Genomic DNA, 24,323 nt, shown 5'->3' with positions numbered 1-24,323 from the left:
TTGAAAGTTCATATTATCTCGGAAACGTGACATTTTGCGGAAGATTTTGTCTCAAACATCACTTGTTTTGATGCCAGCTATTGATTAATACCCTTGTTATGCGTGACTGCTATTTGGAAAAAAAATGGCGCACACATAGGTAGGCCAGGCTCCATACTAAAACAACCAAGCGTTGATGTTACAAGTAGGTAGCACATTCTAATTCATCCATTCATTACAGTTACAAATTACAGTCAGTAGTGAGGTGTAATATAATGTCATAAGTACGATAAGCGCCGACCACACAGACCGCGTATGCATCGCGTAAGCGTAGACGTAGCGCGTACCATTGCGTTGTAATGTATGGAACTGTATGAGACATAGCATACCGCTTACGTGGCGAAAACGTTCGCGTAGACGTAATGCGTGCAGTTATGTCTACGGATTCACGCGCGTCACTACGCGCGTGTCACGTGTACGTGCTTGGTGTGAATCGGGGTTTTAGTCCATCTAGGGTAAACCGTGTTTTAGACATGAAACTTGACATAGTGTTAATTTAATTTTTTTACAGTCAGGTGTAATTTAAGTAGTTCCTAATTCCATGAAACTAACTAAAACATGCCCTTTAGTAATGTGACCATTTGTTTGTATCTGGCACTTTTGAGCGTGTCTTGCTGGGTTATAATAAATTACAATAAATGTAAATAGAAACTCACGTGATGGATGATGTCCGTTGCCGCGTAGAAGCTTTCGTGCGGGTCCGGTCGTTTCATCATATAAGGACGCGGGAATTCAGTATCCTCGCAAATCTCTGTTGACAACAATAACATTGAATTATTCCCGAGAATAAAATAGGAAAAATATTAATCTTTTACGACATTTTCTTCTCGTTCATTATACAAATATAATCTGTAAGGAACTGTTTGTTTGGAATAACAAAGGTTCTGGTATTTTGTTAGGAGTTTCATATTATTTTATTAACAACTACATAACTGATCCGCCCATCTTCATTAAGCTGAAAATTGATAAGCTTATTTATGCATAATATAGCGTATATTACTTCTGGATAAAGTAGCTTTCTAATGGTGAAATAATTATTAAAATCGGATTAGTAGTTTCAGAGTTTATCAACAATGAACGATTAAACGAGTTTTCCTTTAGAATAATATTATTTAGAAGAATAGACTAGGTTCTGGATTTTGATTATTTATAAATTTCACAGGGACTCTTTGCTCTCCTGAAACAAAAAATAGCCTTAGACAGTCTTCTACCTGCAAACGAAAATCCTTTCAACCCGTATAGGCAGGTAATAAAAGTGAAATAACACCTTATTATGTGTTAGTAAAGGCGCATCATCTTTTCAATACATCGTTTGAACAATGTCCGCCATTTAGAGCGGACGTCCGTGCACCGTAACGAGCAAAGCCGGCTTCTTTGTGTTGCTCTAATATAAGTGGAATTTGTTGCATTTGCGTTAGACAGGCGATGCTCATTGTTCACGATGATAGAGGGGATGTCTAGGGGCCATTATTACTTTGACTCCTCGTTAGTTTAAGATTTCAGATATTTTATTATAAGTGGAAAATTGGATGGCTTTAGATATTTTAAAGTAAAACTTAACTGCCCCACTCTAGTTTCATGAGGGAATTTGGAATAATGTTCAAACCGGCTACAGACTCATTTCACGGAACGCGCGTAGATTCCAGCGCATTTTCTGTCTGTCGCGCATTATTTAATTGTCTGTCACGGCATACGCGCGTATCCGTTCAGCTACGCTTTCATACGCGCCACTGCGATCTAACGCACTGCGTTTAGTCTGAATAGTGCTTCAATAATTTGAAATATTGAGTGCAAGATTAGCTTACGTTATTATATGTTTTTAATCCCCGACCCAAAAAGAGGGGCGTTATAAGTTTGACGTGTGTATCTGTGTATCTGTCTGTGGCATCGTAGCTCCTAAACTGATGAACCGATTTTAATTTAGTTTTTTTGTTTGAAAGGTGGCTTGATCGAGAGTGTTCTATAATCCAAGAAAATCGGTTCAGCTGTTTGAAAGTTATCAGCTCTTTTGTAGTCACTGTAACCTTCACTTGTCGGGGGTGTTATAAGTTTTTAATTTACACTTGTATATTTTACAAAGCAGCTTTTCTTAAAATGTAACCTAATTAATAGGTAAGTAGATTTATTACAATCATTAATAAGCTTTCTGCTTATTGCAGGTTTCCTTGCCATTCATTCCTCAATTGCATATAACAAACAAAAGTGTTTGCATAACATTTGCGTTCAGGTTATAACACAAAGAATGACGAAGAGCTTAGAGATTTGTTTCATTTTATTTGTAAGTTTGTCGTGGAAAAAAAGCACAGTATAACAGAAGGGATCTTACGGCTTACTATATAATCCACAGGCTACTAATCTTTTCAATACTGCGCTGTAACAATGCCTGCTATTCAGAGCGGATGTCCTGGAGCAGTAACGGGCATAATCTGAAACTTCTTTGTGGTATATGCAATTTAATAGAAGTTTCAAAATCATACCTGCATTAAATTTAACATTTTTAGATACAGATATCGATATAACTTATATAACTATGTGTAAAAATTGGGTTCTAGACCCGAAAAACATTGCATGTCGTTAAAGAGACAATGTAAGAAAAAATGTAAGAAATGTGAGCCACGTTTAAATAAGACTTTTTTTTTTATTCACTATAGGTAAGCGCTTGACCACAATCACACCTGATGGAAGTGATGATGTGGTCTAAGATGGGACGCGTTTACCTAGAAGGTGCCTATTCACTCTTGTTTTAAAGATACCCGGATTGTAATTGGTAGGAAACACTGATCGCGGAAGAGTATTCCAAACCTTAGCCATGCGTATGAGGAAGAAAGACGCAAAACGTTTCGTGCGTGTAGATGGAATGTCGACGACATAAGGATGGAAACTCGCCCGACGTCTTGCGGTTCGGTGGTAAAATGAATGACTGGATGAATTAATACTCGTAGAGCTGTAAGTTTATCCTGCCTAATACGAATGAGTAGAGTAATGAGGGAAATTTTTAATAAGAAGCATTTCTCAGAATTTCAATACAGATGGGTGGAGAAAAAGTAACAAGCCAGCAGCGAGGGCTCTCGAAAGCCGTAACGAGTGCGGCGAAGCGTCAAGTAGTGTTGCGGGCGTGCTAACTAGAGTCAATTGCCAAGCACTTCACGAAGGTGTTGTACGGCACAATATTACTCTGAATTGAAGAAGATGGTTCAAGATCGGAAGATTTTTCACTTCATCATCATCATGATCAACATATCATTGCTCGCTCCTTAGTACTATTCTCCACGATTCCACTACTCAGAACGAGAAGGGTTTGGCCATTGTCCACCACGCTGGCCAAGTATGGATTCAGACTTCACACACCTCTGGGGACATTATGGAGAACTCTCAGGCGTGCGGTTTCCTCACGATATTTTTCTTCAATGTTAAAGCAAGTGATTTAATTGTTTAAAACGAATCTTTATTAATAGTACCAATCTAACGAGACACGTGTGAGGGAATAGATGTGACATATTAAATACGCTGTCTTCCTTCCGTGGTCATAAGGTGAAGAGAAAATTGTATAAATTAGATAACATAATTCGATCTGAACTTGTATTCGTCAACCAAAAACATTCTCAGCTCCAAAGAAAAGGTAAAATAATATGGTTGTGTGATATTTGCGAAATAGCTCAAGTGCAGTCAGTCCGACACCATCTTGGATACAATGTCTCTCTTGTGGCTTTGCTTCACTTTGTCGATAAAAAGTAGCATAAAAGCTTTCTCGCACTGGTTATGCTTGGGTGCTCAATTGAAATTCATGATGCACGAAGGAAAACAAGGCAAGGGCTATTGAAAGCCAAGCAATGTGGCGAGGCGTCTAATGGAGTGCTATAAGGAAGGACCATCTAGCTTTATTTGGATAATGGATGAAGATAGATTGCTAGGACTCTATCTGTTGCAATAGACTTATTAACATTATTGGTCATTGTTTAAATTCAGAGAAATCATAATGATAATAATAGAATACTTTTTTTGATTTTGAGATACGGTTGAAATTGGTGTAGTGAAAACAAAACACGGAAGAGGTCCAAAGGGCGTGCTAGACGCTGCCTTCCTTGCATTCCTATCATCAAAAATTATACAAGTGTAAATGAAAAATTTATAACACCCCCGACACAAAAACCTCTATAAGAAAACTAGAAAAGAGCTGATAACTTATTTAACGGATTTAGCTAAGAACACTCTCGATCGGCTTTCAAACAAAAAAAACTAAATTTAAATCGGTTTATTAGTTTAGGAGCTACGATGCCACAGACAGATACACAGATATCTAGATACACAGATAGGTACACCCGTCAAACTTATAACACCCCTCTTTTTATGTCGGGGGTTAATTTCTATTAAGGTTATTTTCTACACAATATTTCATTGTTTCAAAAATGTCATACTGCAATTACGCAAAAAATGTAACAATATAATAATGAGCATAATAATCTGTAGGTATACGCAAATTGCGATTAATGTTTAGTGTTTAGCTTTCAACATCTGCTCTGGACATCAAAAGACCCCCACCCTCGCTAATAAAACAAAAAAACTCACATTCAAACCCCGTATCAGTTTGTTCATTTGCAAAAGTAGCCTCTCTTTCAATTAGGGCTAGACTAACATTGTATATGTAATAACCAATGTTTGCATTTGATCTCGTTATGTGTAGGTATTTTATTCCCCTTATTTATAAATAAGAAATCTTTTTGCTTTGAAGATAAAATATTTTAATAAAATATGATCTCGTCGGTATTACTAAGGTATTTGAATACGTTGAATTCGGGAAGCGACTATGTTTTATATTATGTTGAGATATCAGCTATTATACCAATAGTAGTTGTATTCGTTTTCGTTATCAATTCGCTTAATATTTTTGTTTGAAAATACGTGGGTTTTACTTTGTTTTGGTTTAAAGTAAAAACAAAAATTTTAGCAAAAATATACAAAGGTAAAGCTAGTCTTTTACATTTACAAACACCAAATTTTATACTGGGTTTCAGTCAATATAGTATATGCCATGAACTTTTATTTCGATTATTGTCAATATTGGATCGGACAAAATACATTCAGTTGGTTAGAATAAAATTCCATCACTCGGTGGTCGATAGCAAATTGACTTTTACGTTATTTTATAAAAAAAAACGTACAATTTATGTTTGGAAAAAAAATCTAGTGATGAAAATTGACGTAAAAGATGCGCACTGTAGTTTTTGTAAGGCCTACCAAACAGGGGATTGGCGGAGCCATGTCATCTATCAATAATCTGACTGGTGGACTAAGTACATCTCCTATTTGATGTTTACGGGCCTTATTGTCAAAGCTATAAACAAGAAAGTTGCGGGATACTCACCATTATATTCGTTCTGGTCATGCATTTCACGTTTGTCTCGATGACCAAGAGTCTCACGCCAAATATTGTAGGGTTCTCTGTAGTCTTCATCAACGACGGCTGGACTGCTGACAATATGAGAATAATTTAGTTAGGTACTCGTTATGTTTTGTCTGTACGAATTAAAACCGAGGCTGAGTATGATGTAATGCGGAGTATGCTTGTTCTCAGATAAGAACGTTTCTGGAACTTTCGTCACTTGCGTTCTGTATAGTTATATAAACAAAGTTATATAAACTAACTCTACTCTACTCAAACTACTATACTCAAGTGCGTTGAGACCATTATTCTCCTCATCATCTATCAACCCATGACTGCCCCACTTTTGAGCATTGATCTTCTTTCAGAATGAGAAGGGTGATAAGGGCTTAGCCGTAGTCCGTGGACAAGGTGGTGACCATTGACCATCGGCATAAGTGTGAATTGGTAGACTTCATACACCTTTGAAAACATTATGGAGAACTCTCAGGTATGCATTTGCTTCGCGATATTTTCCTTTATCGTTAAAGCAAGCGAAGTTTAGTTGCAACAAGTGTAAATTAAAAATTTATAACACCCCCGACGAGTGAAGGTTACAGTAATAACTAGAAATAGAAGACCTGATAACTTTCAAACAGCTGAACCGATTTTCTTGGATTATAGCTAAGAACACTCTCGATCAAGCCACCTTTCAAACAAAAAAAAAAACTAAATTAAAATCGGTTCATTAGTTTAGGAGCTACGAAGCGACAGACAGATACACAGATAAACAGATACACACGTCAAACTTATAACACCCCTCTTTTTGGATCGGGGGTTAAAAATAGATTATGGTAGAGTTTTGACAAATCATAAGTGGCACACATTGCTCTACATAAAATAAATACATTCATTTCAACAGTAAGAGGAACTCGGGATCGAACCTCGGACGACTTAACCACTGGGCCTTCACCACTCCGTTCTTGTAATAATAATTTAATTCGTAATGATATTGGGTGTAGCTCGTTGGGTGCACTTATATTTTAAGCTTACCGTAACATATGTATCGGTGGACAGTTTGCAAGTGCCAAAGCAAGTCGTGGTGCTCGCCGATTATTCCTTGAGTTAGAATTCCTTAGCGACGGACAGAACGGTTTCTTCAAGACATTCGGTATTCTTCGTCGTGTTCGCTTCGACAGGAGTACAGCTGCAGCTGCGATGAATGCTCCGCCTCCCACTACGGCCCCACAGGCAAGACCCACTGATACCCGGAGAGAGGAGTTTCTTTTTTTTCTAGAAGATGGATGAGCATCAGTGCGGTAGTATTCTTCTAGATACTCCACCGACGTATTCAAGACCGTTGGAACTACAAAAAGTGAACATATAAATATTATTCTGAACATAACTATAAACATCCTTCTATCTTGCATTTTGCAAGTTTTTATGAGGACAGTTTAGTGTTACAAAGAGAGAGCCAGCAAATGGCCAGACTTCGTTATATTTTAATAAAAGCTGAAAGGTTCTCTGCCTATTATAACAAGACATAAGTTTGCATTTAACAGGGCTGTCTCCGTCACTCGTTTCATACTATCGTAGTTCCAATTTCATTTGAATATTAAGCAACCAAAGTCCATGAAGTTTTGCAGACATATTTTAGAAACTAATATCTGTGTCTGTGGTGTTTTAGATTTTTCCAAAAATATGTAGTTTAAAAATTACAGGGGCTCAAAGATTTGTATGAAATTTTTTAAGACCGCGTAACTTTGAAACCGAATATTTTAACAGAAATTTGGAAAACCACAGACATAGATATTAGTTTCTAGAATATGTCTGCCATGGACTTTGGTTGCTTAATATTCAAATGAAATTGGAACTACGATTGTATGAAACGAGTGACGGAGAGAGCCCTCATGCCTTTGAGCCTGTAGATACTATGAAATGATACATGAAAATAATATTAGTTATAATATGATTTCAGAGAAGTTTCTTGTTTGCAAGATTCAACTTCTGTTATATAAGGACAATTAGCTTGGAGGTAAGCTAAGCTAAGTTAGATTATATCAGTGATGTAAGATTATCAGTAAGTCATAGCTATGCCTGTTGAATAAAAACAGTCCCCGTCTTGGGTTAAGACAAAGCGAGGGATGAATAGGTGTCGAGCGCAGTGCCTATTGTTGGTCCACAAAGCTGTGGAATCAAGTTCTGAGAGTTCTGCCCCAAGAGTCACTCGTTAAATAATAATCGTTCCGTAGATTTCCGTTAGATTGTGGGACGGGAATAATTTCAAAGGAAATAGATACAAGCGATTTGTCAAGTCAATCAATGAATCCGAATCACTGATCTCTATTGATACACGCTGGACCTGCGATTGCCGACTTGTTTTCGCCATTTGGGCGCCATTAGCAGTAGTGAGTGTCGTGTGACTATGAGTGCAGTTGAAACTAAATTTGTGATGTGACATCTGTCAACAGTTGGTACAACGTGTCAATTTTAATTCCCAGTACGGTCGGTGGGGCGCTTTGAATCAGCACAAAAATAATTATTGTCATTTTGTATGGCACAGAACCAGCGTACTTTTAAATACGAATATGAATATGTGTGTCCATTTCAGTGATCTGAATACACATAGGTAATCGTGTAAAAAGTAATAGCTTCCTCCACAAAAAAAATGCAGTCAAGGTACCAACCACATTGAAGATAATAGCTACAGTACAGAACAGAAGTATTTCTTAACTCAAGTACTCTCTCAATTTTTTCATTCTTATAATCGGGTGGGACAGCAATTTAGGGTTTATATAAATAATAACATTCTAACTTAAGAATCTTCAACCAATCATTACTGTTAAAAATACCTGTCAACGCTATTATTTGATATAATATGTACCTATTTCGTCTAATACCTATCTATTAATTCATATCTCACTTCAATAATATAGCAAGAAGAGAGTTACCAGTATAATATATGTCTTTCTTTCAATCCACTCAAAACGCATCCTCAGAGTATCACCTCAAAGGTTACCTACGTGCATGTGATCTTTAGCCTATTGAATGAAGGAAAATAATAAAGTCTCCGTCTAAGGTTAAGACAAAGCGTAGTAATGAATAGGCGTCGTGAGCAAAGCTTTTGTTGGTTCACAAAGGAGTTGGAGCCAAGTTGTGAGCGCTTGGGTTGTGATGTCGGTTGTTAGAACGGGGGCGGGTTTTTTTTTTGAAAATTACCTTAGACAATCGGAACTGTTATGATGGAAGATTTTTTGAAGGAAAACTTCAACAGGCGTGATTTGACAGTAAGGCGTAAGGTACACTGACAAAAGACACGATATCTTTTTTGATATCAACTCAAACAAAGGGCATGCGCAGACGAGGAACTATCGTCGAGGACAAAAGTCCCTCATCTTTTGTCCATCGTGTGCCCTATGCGATGCAGTTATTAGTGATACATTTTTGTCCTCCGCGGACAAGACGTGTCCTTTGTCTGTGCAGGCTACTTTTTAAGTTTCCTCCACTCTTCTGTTTCCACTAGCCCTTGTTCGGGTCTTTTCCTCGAATGGAAGTAAAGTTCGCGTTACTTTTATATTGGTACAGTACAAATACTAAAACTGTATGGTTTATTTTAAATCTCGAAAGCTTAAAGACGGTACAATCTCATTTTTCAATCCTCTCTCATCTTTTTACAAAGTTCTTTAGAACTAGTGCACTGCTAAAATAATAGTAGATGTTTTAAAAACATTTACGATCATAATAGCTCCCTAAGTAGGTTAAGGGGCAAAAATGAGCTTTTAATAGGATAAAAAGTGTTTTACAATTTAATTATTAAAATTTTAAAAAACTTTGCAAGGGAATCAAAGCGAGGAAATAAAATGGATGCCCAGCGCAAAGCTGATTGTTGATTCATAAAGAAGTAGCCGAGTGAGGAGCATTGTGTGCTAAGACGTACTTATACTCTCTTTTGCTTTCTTGAAAACAGTGTTCTCATTTAAAGTATATTTAGCGCATTTCTTAAGCCGCTCTTACAGTTTTTATTTATTTTGTCGTAATAGCTACCGAGCTGCCTTGAGTAACTCGGTGAATTTTTAATAATAAGCAATTTAGCACTTGATTGTGATCACACTTTATTTTAAGGGTCAGTTGCATATCAGGCAGTGTAAGTTAAGTTACGGTAATCGTAACTTTGACCACCAATAAAAAGCAAAGTGGGTTGCACCAGTTAGTATTCATATGTCAATGATTGAGATTGAAGGTAAGATTTTGAGCCAAAGCAAATTTTTGACTTTTCCTAAGCATAATGATAGATACAGCCTTCGACAACTATAGAGGAAAGGTAAAGTTTAAACCGTGATCTTCCGTTTTAGTCATTTTCTTACCGTTGAGCTATTGAGCCTTTTCGCTCTTTACATTTATTCAACAAACTTATAATACATATAGTAATCATTCTTAAGTTCGGTATAAAAATGTCTCTTTTTCATATTCATGTTACTTTATTGACCTAGTGACATAAAGGAGACTGTATACAATTAGAAATTAGTGGAGTATCAAGTGACTCTTGGCAGCTAGTCAAAACAAAACTGGCAGCAAGCCATACCCCCTCACCTCAGTCGCCTTAGTTCAGGCTTAGCCCTAGTTTTGTTAGTTTGACACACTAACTAACGAATTTCGCTGGCTTTAGCAGCCCAGCCACGTATGTGGGCTGATGCCAATTTATAACAATTAACACACCCTTAATCAGTTTCTCTTTGTTACTCTCTTAATGTAGTAGGAAACCTATTTCACACTTCAGGTAATACTAGAAGATGCCCGCGGATTCGCCCGCGTGGATTTCGGTTTTTAAAATCCCGTAGGAACTCTTTGATTTTCCGGGATAAAAAGTAGCCTATGTGCTAATCCAGGATACTATCTATCTCCATTCCAAATTTCAGCCAAATCCATCCAGTAGTTATTGTGTGAAAGAGTAACAAACATACACACACACACACACACACATACAAACTTTCGCCTTTATAATATTAGTGTGATTGTTATAACATTTGAAGCAAAATTTGTCTATGACTCTATAAATAATCAAGAAATAAGTAGGAATTAATATTTTTTGTGTGCGTTTACTGACTATAGTTGAACGTGACAACAAAGGCCGATTGTGCTTCTTTGTCGCTCGTTCCGCGCTCTCGCTTGCACTTCAAGCCTTACAGAGCTCGCTCTGAGGCGTTCCAAGCGGCGTTACCTCGGTAACGCCGCATGAGTCATGTTTTTTCGTGCGTGCAGCCGGCTCTATCGAATTATAAGACGTCACGTCAAAAAATATTTTCGGATCGTGTGCGTGTGAATGTGATCTTTTAGTGTTCACGTGCAAATGGCGGAATACTTTTTTACGGGTGTGTCTTAAAATCTTATGTATCGATGAACGCTTTTATTAAGAAAAAGATGGACTTATATTAGACAAGAGCTGACGTTTGTAGAAAGATTTTAACAGGAGAAACTCCATGATCATTGTAATTAACGGGCGACTGGAGCTATTTGAACGAGAACTTCAGAACGCTAACTTTCAAATAACGCGTCCATCTACTCTAGAAGCGGAGTTGTCAGAATTAAAAGAATACTATGAATCTACTTCGAAGGCGTTTCTAGTTGAGTTTTGCAACGAATTTGATTCATTGAAAACAGACTTTCTATTACTTGAGGCGAGACTGTGCTTCGGCTTTGACCAGTGCTGGTTTGACGAAGGGAACGTATGGGTGACGGCGGACGGAATCCGATATAAAGTGGAATGCAAGTCTGATCTCGAAAAGATTCCAATCCAGTCTCTCGCTTCGATGCGAGATGACGCTAATTACACTATCAGTGCAGACCCTGAGGAAAGGACATAAGTAAAAAGTAGAATTTATGGAATTAAATTTTTAACGCATTTCGTTGGGTGTTTGGGTCTAGAGAATTCGTTATATGGTGGGTAGTTTTGCACATAAATGATTTTATTTGGATCCCATACGAAAACAATTTTTATACTTGTTATAGGTATCGTAGCCCCGCATAACCCAAACCTTAGCAATGAACATGACAACTATGTGGGTTGGCTCCATAATGTCAAATTAGTTTGAAACTTTTTGCCAAAATTTTATATAGTGTTGATAGAAGGCGCTTAAGTTGCCTTCAAACTACGGAAATATAATATAATATACTATCCGATGCCCGCGGCTTCGCCCGCGTGGATTTAGGTTTTTCGAAATCCCGTGGAAACTCTTTGATTTTCCGGGATAAAAAGTAGCCTATGTGCTAATCCAGGATATTATCTATCTCCATTCCAAATTTCAGCCAAATCCGTCTGGTAGTTTTTGCGTGAAGGAGTAACAAACATACACACACACATACACACACACACACATACACACACACACACACACATACAAACTTTCGGCTTTATAATATTAAGTGTGATAGTGTGATAAATATCGCTCACCCTACTTTTGAATGTCACTGTTCACACATCTAAGTACATCTAAGTAGATGTAATATAATATTACATCTAAGTGTGAAAAGTGACATTTAAAAATAGGGTGAGCGATATTTATATATTACTAGCCGATGCCCGCGGCTTCGCCCGCGTGGATTTAGGTTCAGGATCCGTCTGGTAGTTTTTGCGTGAAGGAGTAACAAACATACACACACACATACACACACACACACACACATACAAACTTTCGGCTTTATAATATTAGTGTGATATTATATTCCGTAGTTTGAAATCAATTTTACACTTAGGTTCGAACTCATAGAACTATTATAGGCTAATAGGAGGTCTTTGTACGGGGTAAACCATTGTTATAATGTCCTTATAATATTGTATATTCAGGTCCTCTTGTGGTCACGTGCCTATCCAATACTGGAGTGAAGTGTGAACTAACTACTACAGTGCAGGTGAAGCGTGAATTCGTTTGAATTCGAACCACTATCGACAACAATTTTGAAAGTCAGAACTGTCAAGCGTAAGCGAATAGCTCGTATGGAAGTGCTTCGACAAATCAATCAAATCAAATCCACTTTTGAATGCCAATATAGTTGCAATTCAGCAAATTTCATCATTAATCTATAATAGGTACATATTATGGAAGGGCATAAACTTGATCCCAACTGTTGTATTTGAAATTGTAGCTCATTGTGTAGCAAAAAGATGCACAATTTAACAAAATGTACTGTTAGGTGAGAATATGTGATAATAAATTATTGTTTTGAATAGATTTGATCGTATGATCAATCGCTTATTCTGTTTGTTGAAATATGGATCCGTAGTGTAGTGTTCATAAATAAATGGCATAGATAAACTATTGTTGAATGTTTGGGAGAACATTTTGTGCTCAAAGTAAAATGTTCGTTCGGCGCTATTGAAAACGGAGCATAACGTGTTTCGTACTTTTGAACTGTCTTTCTTTTTTTCTAACGCGGTTACGGCATGTTTTACGTGATTGGGTAGCGCGAAATGTTGATACGAGTTTACGTATGTAAAAGCAATCCTTGTTTTTTTTTTTTTTTATCGCTGTGAAATGCTTTTACGCATCACTCCCGGAAGCAGAGCTGATCACGCTGCTTCCGGGGGGGTATGTGGGACTCGCTGGCTAAGTTAACTAGAGCCAAGTCCACCTCGCTGGTCAAGTCCGGATTGATAAACTTCACACACCTTTGAGAATATTATGAAGAACTCTCTTGAGAATTTTGTAAAGAACTCTCAGGTAGGTATACAGTTTCCCTCATAATGTTTTCCTTCACCGTTAAATCAAGTGATATTTTATTGCTTAATACACCCTAACTCCGAAATATTAGACATACGTGCCCGGGATCAAACTTTGGACCCTCAAATAAAAAAAAAGTTAGTTATATAAAAAATAGAATTCTGGTTTAGGTAGGAAGTATGGTGAAATTATAATATTGTATAATACAATTTTAATATAGGGAAAGTTCTTATGGAATTAATTAACCTAATAAGGATTTGAACTCTAGTAACTGGACTCAGTTATGCCAAAAAGTACCAACCCACAAGTTGTCAAATAGCTTTTACGAAATTATAAAAATATGAGAGCACAAACTGGTTTACAACAATATAAAATGAACATATTTTTGTGAACAATACAAGTACAAGATAACAAATAGAAAATTTGTAATATTTTATTTAAGTTGGTATAGTGTCTGGTAACAAAGGAAACCAACACCCTTGCCGTCCGTAATTAAAGAGCTATTGTGACTTTAATACGGACTCCTAATTAGAGAAGATTACTAAATGGAATGATGAGTCAGGCCGGGCGTTAATTCACGCTACTGGTTACCGCAGTAAATACTATAAAACCGTTCAAGTGCGAATTGGACTTGCAAACGAAAGGTTCCGTACAATCGTACAAGATTATGTACCTACTTTTTTGGCACCCCTTAGGGTTAGGGCACCCTTTGGGTATGCAATCCTTAACAATTAAGTTGATATTGCACATTAAATAATTCAAGTTTTGTTTGAAGCTTCTATGTTTCAACGGATTTTTTATAATTTTTTTTTTATAGAGTAGACTAAAATTCAAAACCACATTGTATGGTGTATTTTGCGAAACTCGGGTCAATGCTTCACCTACGACGTGGCATTGATTTCGAGTAGCCTATTTACGGAATGTTCGTTGAACTCTAGCGTTAGTCAGATGTTTTATTTGCAATGTATTTCAAACTTTAAAAACACACGATTTTTTAATATTTTTTTTATATGATACCTTATCAGTAATCATTAGTACGTCTACTATCAGCTTTTTTCGTGTTTGCTAGCGTTCAGGATACACCCTGTAGAGTAGTTTTAGATAAATCAAAGATTCTCTCTAATTAATATTTCTTCATTCTTAAGTGCTTAGATGTTTTCAGTTAGAGATTTACTTAAAAAGTTGCGGATTAATTAGTGAGAGATAAGTAAACCGATCGGTGCGGTGGCTTGTGAGTGTTCTGTAGAGATAAATGAAGATCGATGAAGGGCAATGAATCAGTTAACTCACCAAACTGTTGCGTTACTAAACTAGCACCGACGCCGACACTGATAGACAACAGTGCACTGTACCTAATGGTTTATTGTTGCACTAGCTTGATACCCGCGACCTCGTCCGCGTGAATTTACGTTTTTAAAATCCCGAGGGAATTCTTTACAGATAAATAACTCAAGAAAAATTCAAAATTCAAAATATTTTCATTCAATTAAGCTTTTACAAGTACTTTTAAAGCGTCAAAAGCATCTACCACTGGTTCGGAATGCCTTTCCTACCAACCTGTGGACATCCACTGAACCAACAAGAAACTCGGCGGTTGCGCTTTTCAAAGATACGATATGCAATATTATGCCATGTATAAAATAATTGAAGTCCCGAGCATTGCTGGAGCGAGCTGCGGATCAAATCTACGCTCTTTTATCATTTACATTATCTTCGATTGTATAATTTTTCTCAGGAGCTTAGTTTTAATAGATTTTAGGTAGGTATATTCCTTCAACATCAATGTGCATAGTAAGATTAGGTTAAAATTATTTATTCTCCTTAAGAATATTTTTACAAGCATTTTGAGCGTTTTGGTCTGTTTCTCTGAGTTTCTCTTAGGAATTTGCCTTAATAATTTCATTTGTTCAAAATATTTCAGTCCCGGCTGGCGGGAAGTGGCTGGATGAAAAAGGCTAAGGACCGGGTGTGGTGGCGCTCTATAGGGAAGGCCTATGTCCAACAGTGGACGTCCACAGGCTGATGATGATGATGATGATGATGAAAATATTTCATTTTTTTTTAAATCAATTGGGTTCACTTGAAATGAAAAGTAAGAGATCCCAAATACTTGTTTAAGTATATGAATCTTTAATAATAATTGGTAATTGATGATCATGACAGTAATTATAACTTAAGTGGCCGGTTTCTTAAACGCTGATTAATGATTTAATTAGCAAAACGGCAATTATTTTCGCTAATCATTTCTGAATAGAGTCCCAAAAGGTCGATTCGATAACAACCGCGGACTGGTTATTTAAATTAATGTCAAAAAGGTCTACATCCAACTATCAAACTGTATCCAACCATTTTTGCGGGTTGCAGTTTGTTTTTATTTACAACTTGATATATTATCCAGTGTCATCATAAGACAACTTCGTAAAACACGGTTTATGTTTAGAAAATTCGTCCCATACTTTTAATTCAATGTACTTAATAACGTCGTCGATCGCCTAGTTATTAACACTGCTACGATATTACGATGCTTGGCGTTTCTGCATCAGGAAATGGCGAGCACTTTATTAATTACTAGTTGATACCCGCGACTTCGTTCGCGTGGATGTAGGTTTTTAAAAATTCCCGTGGGAACTCTTCGATTTTCCGGGATAAAAAGTAGCCTATGTGCTAATCCAGGGTATAATCTATCTCCATTCTAAATTTCAGCCTAATCCGACCAGTAGTTTTTGCGTGAAGGAGTAACAAACATACACACACACACACACAGACATACAAACTTTCTCCTTTATAATATTAGTGTGAAAAACTGTTGGACTGTAAAATCAATCTTTGAATTCGCACCCAATTAAACAACGGGTAACGCTTGCTTTAAGGTAATAGGTTCTTAAAAAATACACAAACTTACCTGATTTGAAGGTGACTTCACTAATTAGAATCCATTCGTGTTGAAATTTTAATTTCATCATAATGTGCTTCGCTGTGCGGTTTTCAAGGTCAATGTGGATGGTCCGAGCATGTTCTGAAACCTTATCTTGTTTTGGCTCATGGGAGAGATAGTCTTCTTGCCAGCGTTCCCCTTCTAGAGAGAAGTATACCTCCGCTTCTTTGAAGAGCTGTAGATTTTGTTTATTATTAGTCTTAGTATGTCCACTTGTTAGACTTTTGAATCAAATGACAGCGAAAAAACTGCATTTTTTTAAAGAATATTAGCCATGTTAATCATGACTAATATTCCCCTTTCCCCTCCAACTAAGCGCAAAGCTGTATTAGGAGTAGGTATACGACAATAGTGCAACGGGTGGGGTTTGAACCGCCGCCCGGCCTTTTAGAATTCAGTCGGCTCTTCAACCTGTTGAGCTACTGAGGCATTGCAAAAATATTGTTGTAAATTTGATGAAAAACGCACATAATATAATTTTTTTAATCAATATAGTCCAATTCGCAGCAATATAATTTGAATAACTAGACGACAATAGTGAAATTTTTACCTGCACATCTTTCGTAAACATGTTATTCGTGTGTATATCCATGTGATGAAATAATCTAGCGTCACTGAAATTGAATGTAATTTCAATTTGATCCTCTAATAACATCGTTTTGTTCCAGCCTACCCATCGTGTTCCTGAAAATACAGAACATGTTGTAATAACCTTAAATAATATTCATATGCAAATCTTGGCCGTCATTTTACCAACCTCGGGTATCTAAGGGATCAGGCAATTCAAAATCATTGGGTCCTATGTACGAATCTGTCATTTGGCCGAGACCATCAATCATTTTTCCGTTACGTATGATGCCATCGTACGAGAGGTCTTCAAAACGTGCACCGCCCGTCATCGCCTGCATGTCGCCGCCTTGGGGCGCGGAGTACGCAATAAGAGCCTCTGTACAGATACAGTTAAAATGAAAACACCGCCGAACCAGCGGAACCAATCGCCAAGCTTAGATACAACATGATTCACGATAATATAATTTACAACAAAGGAAAAAACCATGCGAAGGCCGTCATTCGCAGATGCACTGTCGCACAGCATTAAGTCCCGGGACATCGCAAGCAATTTTAATCTTACGCTTGTTGTACCTACGTTTCCAGCGGCAGCCGTAGATTTCCACTCTCATGCACGCTGTCCTCGGATGGGCAGCATATGGATAGAACCGGACTTTGGATGCGATGAACGGGGCTTCTAAAGTGGTCTTACGTGGTGTATAAGTATTGACATTCCCTCGTATTAGCTGCAAACAGAATTTGAATTCAAAACAAAATTAACACTGTACCTGCTCGTATGTGATGCCGGAAAAATCCATACTATTAATCTGTCTGTCCGTTATTTTTTTATTGCCCTTCCTTTAAACCAATTTCTAAGAAAAGTACAAAGGTAGCCTGCTTCCCGAAGACAAATAGGTGACATTTCATGCCGGAAAACCGAAGAGTTCTGAGCTCATTTTAAAAACCTAAGTCCAGATGAATACTGTCTAGTTCTATACGTAGTACTGTACGAACTCTGCGTTTTTTTTGGGATGTGAGTATATAATAAGAATTATGACTTCCTACTTCCATGAGCCTTTGTCGCTCTCCAGATCTTTATCTATACTTATCCATGTAACAAAATCACATCAATTCCTTGTTCCGTTGGGGCGTGATTGAAGAACCAACCAAAAAACAACATTTTTTCACATTAATAATGTGAATTTGAGTAAAGATTACTTAAAAATATAATACTCAGAATAGAGTGCATTTATTGCCTAATACAACAAGTTATTACGAAGTCAATTTCTGTCCAAATCATACGTCCGTCGTAATACAAGTACTAGTTGTCTTCGAGTTCACTCAATGGCTCCATTTATTATATTACCTATATGAATACTAAACTACATTTTAGCCATATTCATGGATATATCGATACAAATTTTACTGGACAAAGTTGTTTCCGACACGCAAGGATGAAGAACAAATAGTATATCATATTAGAAATGCTTACGTTAGTCAATTTTGTACACATAAGGCATAGAATATAAAACAAAAATATACAATCGTGAGCAAATCAGCAAACGGAAATTAGAATGGACCGGAATGGATCGCTCAAGTAACTTGAACCAAGTTTCTTTAAAATTTCAATAACGACAGGTATAATAGACAAAAATAACAGACAGAGTTTTGATAACGTCGATACTTGCATTTTAGTGAAAGGTTGTTTCCTAGATATTAATTTCAGCGAATTTGAGTTCCCATTTCCGTCAGTCAAACCACTTTGAAATGCCTCATTCATCTTGTTAAATTTTGTCTCATGGAAGAGCATTCATTTATGAATTAAAACTAGTAAACCTCAAACATAATATTATCTGTTTGTTGAATATTTCTTATCATAAGCAGATAACGAAAAAGAACGTGATATAAATTTAAAGATGTATGGATATAATAGCCGTCAATAAGTATTAAATGGAAAAGTTATTTCTTAAGTCTGTATGTCGGGGTGAAGTTTTGCTTTAGGGGAAAAGTTTTGTTTATGAAAAGTATGACTTATATATAGATCACATAGAAAAACTTACTCGACTGCCGTTAAAATCTTTGTATTTGACCCAGCGGTTGAGTGCGACCCGCCAATATTCTACAGAGTAGCTCTCCACGAACTCAACGCCGATTGAGTTGGCGAATCTGCCTTGGGTTTCGGTACCGGTGATAAGGTATTCGTCGTGTAAATCTATTTCTAAATATTGTCGGCTCCGAGGCGAGATCAGCCCATTGGGGCACCAGGCTCCGCCTCGTATTTCTGTCCTTATCCTGTTAAACATCAATACATAAGATGTTACTTAAAACACTGTTTTATAATATACTAGCCAATCCACACAGGTTAGCACGGGGGTTGATTGAAAGAAATATATAGCTTACGTTACTTCTAGATTTTTAAAATTAGAATAAATTTTCTAGAATTATAAATATCGGTTCAGTAGTTTTAGAGTATATCGATCACAAACCAACAAACAAATCTTTCCAAAATGAAAAACATACCTAAGTGTCAGGACTGATATTTTAAGCCTATTTCGTGTTTTAACGACGACGATATTATAACGTAGATGACTGGTACATAGAGCATGATTAAATTTGATGATTTAATCAGCTTGTGGAGTTCCAGAGAAAAGAACAATTTGGAGAAAAGTTAAACCGTTAAACGTTTGAATTCATTTTTGAATTTCGCTAATAATATATAACCAGAACGTAATACAATAACCAGACACAGAAACGGTTGAGAGCATAAGTAAATAAAATTAGCTCTATAATCTCAGTACACAGTCTGCAGAGTTTCTTACTTCGTTTGTCAACAGAGAGGGTTTAGAGACTGGCGACTGCGGCCATTTAATTTGCATATATATACTACAATAACATCAAAGGTACAACAGGAAGAAACGAAGAGAGCCTTGAATTAAAACAGCGTCGCTGAATGTCTTTTGACCCCATGTAAAGCGACTCGGGTGATAAGACTTTGGCACATTTAGCCCACTTATATCTTGTTATCTTTGAAGGTTCAAGACCCGAAAGGCTTATGTAGGATCACAGTCACTCCGAATTCATATGAAAATTTAATTTTCTGTTACTGAATCTCTCTAACGAGCGCCGAGTTTTCGCTCTATTGTCTCGTGTCGAGCTTATGCGGGCTTACGGACCGAATGTGAAACCCTCTGTTAATTGTTTGAGCTAAGTATGAGCGTTTTGTGGTCGCCGGATTCACAATTATTGTTACAACTTCGCCGTATCATGGCGCTTTGTTGTCTGACAATAGCCATTTAAATTTCCCAATATCGATTTCGTAGCAATTTGCTGTGATCCTGCACAATATAAAGTTCAATTTGGATCAAATAAAGTAGTTAAATGTTTTGAGGAATTCATGGAATTCAGTTACCATTAAATACGTGTGACGATGAACAGCAAACTTGACTTTGATTTCAAATAAGCACACACTTTGGGGGTACTGTAATATTTTATTAACACAATCCTACAACTCATTGTAAAAGTTGGTGGAAGAAGAGTTGTCGGTGGCAGATTTTTTTTCTGGCTACGCATCGTCCGAGAGTGAAAGAGAATCGCTTGTGCCACCGAACTGTTTGGCCTAGTAAAGAAAAGAAAGGAGTATAAAAAGCTGACGGCCAACCTTAAATTGTTGGAGAGGCACCCAAAGAAGAAGAAGAAATTTTAAAAAGACACTCGCATTTACTTTTGGAAATTCAACTTGAATGTTGTTTATTCATCAGTGGCGAACGAGTGCCTCGACAGCGGTCGTGCCTCGATAGCGGTCATGCCTCTAGAGAGATCACAAGATATACGATGATGTCCATATTAAACCCAGGCATCTAATTGAAACAAGTTAACAAGTCCACGGAGAGTCGTTTATACGTAGAAATGATCTACATATTATTTTGTCGAAAGAGTTTCAAAATACGAAACTGTTTTGAAAATAAGTGAGGTGAATATATGCGGTTGAACGATCCCTCACTTTAAATAAGGCGTACCTACTTCATAAGCAAATTAAAATGAGGTAATAGACGAGTACCCATGACGTGATCATTCCTTTAAGTCCTATCGTGTGTATTTTACACTAAATTATACTGATACCTACCTAACTTTGCTTTTTTGCTCTTTAAAATGGTCTAGTTTACCTTGAACTGAGCGGGGACACACTCTGATCGTAACTGGAACTGGCTGCAAGAGACTCGTTGGATATCATGCCGCTTTCCATTCCCAGTGGTACTTCGCAGCTGCCCAGCTCCGCTGTAAAGAAACGTTGATAAGTAATTTCGCGTTCAAAAACATACAATAAAGTACAAAAATGGGCTCGAAGGGCTCTTTTGTAATTTTTGAATAAAAATAAACGAGCATTTTTAAGCATATGTAATATACGGGGTCTCTGGTGATACTTTTCATGGGTAGCAGGGAAGATCAAATGCTAAATGGTACATTTTTGAGTAATTGCTCGTACTTGGATGTATTTTAGAAAAATAGTGAAAATTTACTTTGAAAAGGTCACCGGGTCTAATATTGTAACCTTTCTGTATATATAATCAATATTTAATTAAAAATCAATGATCCAGCCCTTTATGTCTCGTAAAACTGCTGCGGCTCGGTCTCCCTGATAATATGACACATTGTGTCATATGTCCAACATTAGGGCCCGTCCACGTTCCCATGGAACTAGCGTAAATCCATCAGAACTCTTGCTATCATCCCGACCAATCCCTGCTGGCTCAATGATAAGACATCATTTTATGACATAAATGTATTTAGAATATAGAAACAATGTAGAATAATATAAAAGTATTTGCAATTATTGCTTATCTTTAAACTTGTAACCCACGTTTTGATATTCATAGTAATATTTACCTACACTATAATCCAACTACTATCAGTCTATGGCATTATTGAATCATTTAAGTAGAAGGACTAACAATATACTAGTTTACAATAGTCAATTAGGGGCTTTAGGTGTTAATAATCTGACTATTTGCTATGATAAATGGAGCTTGCAGCCCAGAATGGTAGGCAAAGCACATACTGTACAGTGTCTAAAATAGGTATGTGCAGATTGCCTAACAAATTATCATGGTAGTTATATACCTATTAGTAATCAATATTAACGATGCTGAACAGAGTTTGTGTGATTACAGAATAGATAAGACAATAAGTTTAAGCTGTGGTCGTTCCTTCTGAAATATTATACATCAATAATAATAAGCCGGGTAGGTATTTATAGAAGTAGCATGTAATTCATACTAATAATATAAATGTGAAAATGTTTCTTTCTGGCCGGACTAGGAAATCCTAGATTTCCTAGTCCGGCCGTTAACCCAATTTTAAATGAAATTTGGGAAAGATTAGCTTGCATCCCGGGGAAAGGCATAGGCTATTTTTAGTCTAGGAAAATCAGAGTTCACAGTTCACACGCCTCGTCTTGTGAACGCGTAACCAACCAGTCTCTATATAGGTACTAAAAATTGTCTTACTGCGGGTCGTAGCGGTCAAAGATCACATCTTTTACTCGGTACTCGGCTTAAAGGTGCTGTTTTCATTTAGGTATACTATGATATAATATACGTGTTTTATCTTTAGGTATAAGTTTACAGAATTAATTACCACCACTACATCTTAAAAATCTTACTATTTTACCATCAAAAGAAGTACTATAGTACCTATTTTGAATAAATGATTTTGAATTTTGAATTTTATCATAACGTCAATTTGATAATACCTATGTGTGCTGTGTACCTATGTTCAGATTTTAGTATTCTAACATAACAGCTGATGTTTATGTTTTATTCTTACTGCGTACTTGTTAATTTATCTAATTAGTTGATTACAATTAGGGCTGTGCTGATTATTCTACACCGCTGCTCTCCGTAATTTCGTTTTCTTTGACTGATGAGCAGGTAGGTACATACGGCTTGGTTTCCCGGTTGTGAATGGCAGGTCCCCACTTGGTATAGTTATTTTACTTACTAGATCTCGTTCAAACCAATTTTTGCTCGCGCTTTTGTTATGGTATATTAATTCGTACTCGGAACAATTTTCGGTGGAAGTTTGCATGGTAATGTACATCATATTTTTTTTTAGTTTGATCATTCTCTTATTTTAGAAGTTACAGGGGACACACACACACACACACACACATTTTACCACTTTGGAAGTGTGTCTCGTGCAAACTATTCAGTTCAGAAAAAAAAATGATACTTATTAGAAACCTCAATATCATTTTTGAAGACCTATGCATAGATACCCCACCTCACATATGGGTTTGATGAAAAAAAAAATTTGGAGTTTCAGTTCTAAGTATGGGGAACCCCCAAAATTTATGGTTTTTTTTTTATATATATCTGAAAATCTTAATGCGGTTCACAGAATAGGAATACATCTATCTACTTACCAAGTTTCAACAGTATAGTTCTTATAGTTTCGGAAAAAAGTGGCTGTGACATACGGACGGACAGACAGACAGACATGACGAATCTATAAGGGTTCTGTTTTTTGCCATTTGGCTACGGAACCCTAAAAATAGGCAATATCTACCAAAAAGTTGGTAGATATGGTCACTGATGCGCAGGTCCCTAGAGAAGACCTCGTCCCGTACGAAGCGTGGAGCTCCGGCGATGGTGCGCAGCGACTTGCGGTCCCCGTTTCGCTTAGTAACGCGTGCCAAGCTGGGGCCGCGTAAGTGAGTAGCATGCGGACGTCTAAGGCTGGGTCTTATGGTAGGGTTGGAAAATCTCCCTAGCATCATTTACTTTTTGCCAACCTATAGTCAGCGCCATCTAGTTCCAACTTTGCAAGTTACAGGGAGTGATGCGATCTATATTTCCGCACCCTGTAATTAGCGCCAGCTGGTGACGTTGTAGCGTTACACCGTTTTAATATTATTTAAAACAATACAATTAGCTTGTTGACTTGTAGTTACTAGCTCTCACAAAGCGATTATGTTTAACATTAATAACTGATCAGATCTCAGGATCACAACGAAATATAACTTTAAAATGCAACACTTTACTTTAATTGAAATAGAGTTTAAAACATGTATTATATTAAAAAATATAATATAATAACTAAAATATATTATTAAAAGGAGTCCCTTTAGGCAAGGTTCCGAAGATATTAGCAGCTTCCCCCCTTTGAATAGCTAAACTAATTGTTTGTCCGAGGTAGCTGCTAGCTCTTCGATCTCCTGTGATGTCGACTAACCGTTTTGTTTTTTCCTTAAAAAGCGTTATAGCGCTAGATCCCCACGGACCAAGGGTCTCGACACCGAATGGGACAAAATCGTATTCAGAGCCTAGACCCCTGTATTTGCATGCTTTAGCGTTTTCAGCCGCTTCACAAGCCGCACCTGTGTGCCGAGTGGGAGATCCACAAAATTATTCGAATGACTTCACTACTGCGTTAACCGAGCTAACCTCAAACGCATCGAGAATCGCGAGTCAGCGAGTGTGAGATACCACCGAAGCTAACCAGCCCATACGCGTGTACTCACCGTGAATGGCGTTTATTATTTTTGAAATGTTGGCGTCGTGATATAAACCAACCAAATTTAGAATGAAATTTCTATGAAGTGATTGTATGGAAGCAGCTGTCTATCAAAATTTAACTGGTTATATTTACTGTCTATGTTTATGTTGTGAAATCATCGTCTTTGTAGGTAGGTATAGTATGTACGTCATCATTATGTATTAAAAATGAG

At 37.0% G+C, this 24,323-nt stretch overlaps 1 protein-coding gene across 2 annotated transcripts in view; it reads right to left on the bottom strand.

Moving 5' to 3' along the window:
- The window catches only part of LOC123880641 (epithelial discoidin domain-containing receptor 1-like), a 216,736-nt gene that overhangs the window by 47,191 nt on the left and 145,222 nt on the right, over nt 1-24,323 (bottom strand). Inside the window, exons 3-11 of one of the 2 annotated variants that reach the window (XM_045928862.1) lie at nt 20,761-20,872; nt 18,658-18,889; nt 17,196-17,343; nt 16,806-16,994; nt 16,599-16,732; nt 16,016-16,223; nt 6,452-6,764; nt 5,402-5,508; nt 696-790 (exon numbers count right to left, since the gene is read on the bottom strand). In XM_045928862.1, coding sequence (XP_045784818.1) covers nt 696-790; nt 5,402-5,508; nt 6,452-6,764; nt 16,016-16,223; nt 16,599-16,732; nt 16,806-16,994; nt 17,196-17,343; nt 18,658-18,889; nt 20,761-20,872 — 1,538 coding nt within the window. The remainder of the gene's footprint in view (nt 1-695; nt 791-5,401; nt 5,509-6,451; nt 6,765-16,015; nt 16,224-16,598; nt 16,733-16,805; nt 16,995-17,195; nt 17,344-18,657; nt 18,890-20,760; nt 20,873-24,323) is intronic. The other variant, XM_045928863.1, reaches the window with a different exon arrangement.

The sequence above is a fragment of the Maniola jurtina genome, chromosome Z (genome assembly GCF_905333055.1).
Source record: "Maniola jurtina chromosome Z, ilManJurt1.1, whole genome shotgun sequence".
NCBI classification, from domain to species: domain Eukaryota; kingdom Metazoa; phylum Arthropoda; class Insecta; order Lepidoptera; family Nymphalidae; genus Maniola; species Maniola jurtina.
Note: the sequence above shows the minus strand (reverse complement) of the source record. Positions and strands in the feature narration are given on the sequence as shown.